This window comes from Propithecus coquereli, unplaced genomic scaffold (genome assembly GCF_000956105.1).
Source record: "Propithecus coquereli isolate 6110/MARCELLA unplaced genomic scaffold, Pcoq_1.0 Scaffold316, whole genome shotgun sequence".
NCBI lineage: Eukaryota > Metazoa > Chordata > Mammalia > Primates > Indriidae > Propithecus > Propithecus coquereli.
The window spans coordinates 2,633,903-2,635,067 of NW_012148797.1; the positions used below are offsets into that span (position 1 = coordinate 2,633,903).

At 32.5% G+C, this 1,165-nt stretch overlaps 1 protein-coding gene across 1 annotated transcript in view; it reads left to right on the forward strand.

Moving 5' to 3' along the window:
- HCFC2 (host cell factor C2) overlaps positions 1–966 on the forward strand; it is a 57,828-nt gene extending 56,862 nt beyond the window's left edge. The window contains exon 12 of the mRNA XM_012650250.1: positions 575–966. Within this exon, the coding sequence (XP_012505704.1) occupies positions 575–889 (315 nt within the window). The 3' untranslated portion in view covers positions 890–966. The remainder of the gene's footprint in view (positions 1–574) is intronic.
- The last annotated feature ends 199 nt before the right edge of the window (positions 967–1,165 follow it).

The window sequence follows — 1,165 nt, forward strand, 5'->3', positions numbered from 1 at the left end:
AAGTAAACTTTCAGTTTAGAAATTCTTGTTAACATCTAATGAAATGAGAGATATCTAAAAGGAATGGATTAAAAGTTTAAAAAAATTTTTTGCTAATCACTTATGATATTTTTGAGTACCAAATTTTAAGCAGAATTACAGCATCCAAATCACAGAAAGGCAGGGAAATCTGGTATGCTTGTTTATTTGTTCTTGTTATGGAACCAGAAAGTTTGTGCTGGAGAATTTTAATAGAATGCATAAAATTGGATTGTATTTTATCCTAAGGTCTTGCCCCTCCTTAGAGAAGAAAAGATTTGCTTTTAGGGAGGAAAAGTCCCCCTAGGGAGGAAAAGTTCCCCTTTTTGGGATATTATAGGCAGACATGTAAGCCTAGTTGTGTTTTTGAAAACTGAGCATGAATTATAGATCCAATTAAGGTAGGTTTTAAAAAATCAACAATAAAAGATCTAACATCTAATGCAATTACTTTAGTGAAAATGAGCATTTTGTGTTCTAAAGATAGACTCAACATAATAAGCGATAATAGAGAAAACTTAAGAATCTTTCTCTGTTTTTTATCCCCCTCTTCAAGAATGTTGAAGGTATCCATCTTTCCTGGGAACCTCCAACTTCACCTTCTGGAAATATTTTGGAATATTCAGCCTACTTGGCTATCCGCACAGCACAGATACAAGATAATCCAAGTCAACTTGTGTTTATGAGGATTTATTGTGGTCTTAAAACATCATGTATAGTAACTGCTGGGCAACTTGCAAATGCACATATTGATTATACATCCAGGCCTGCTATTGTGTTCCGGATATCAGCAAAGAATGAAAAGGGATATGGACCAGCTACACAAGTTCGATGGCTTCAAGGTAACAATAAGAAAGCATCTTTAAATTGAATTGTTTTTTTACTGAAGCTGTTGTGATGATGATTATTTATTAGTAACTGGTTATGAAGATTTGTCATTTAAAGGAGTATTCTCTGTATTTCTAGCAGTTATGAATTTGAGTTTGTAAGTTCTTAAAATGTATTTGCTCACTTCTAGATCCAAATAAAAATAGAAAAGAAGCAAAGACTCTGAAAATTAGTACCTTGGTTCTTCCTTACAGGTATAGCTCTTTTATAAAGAAAAATAGTAAAATTAAGATAAAAGCTAGAAAGCTTTATTACCCCA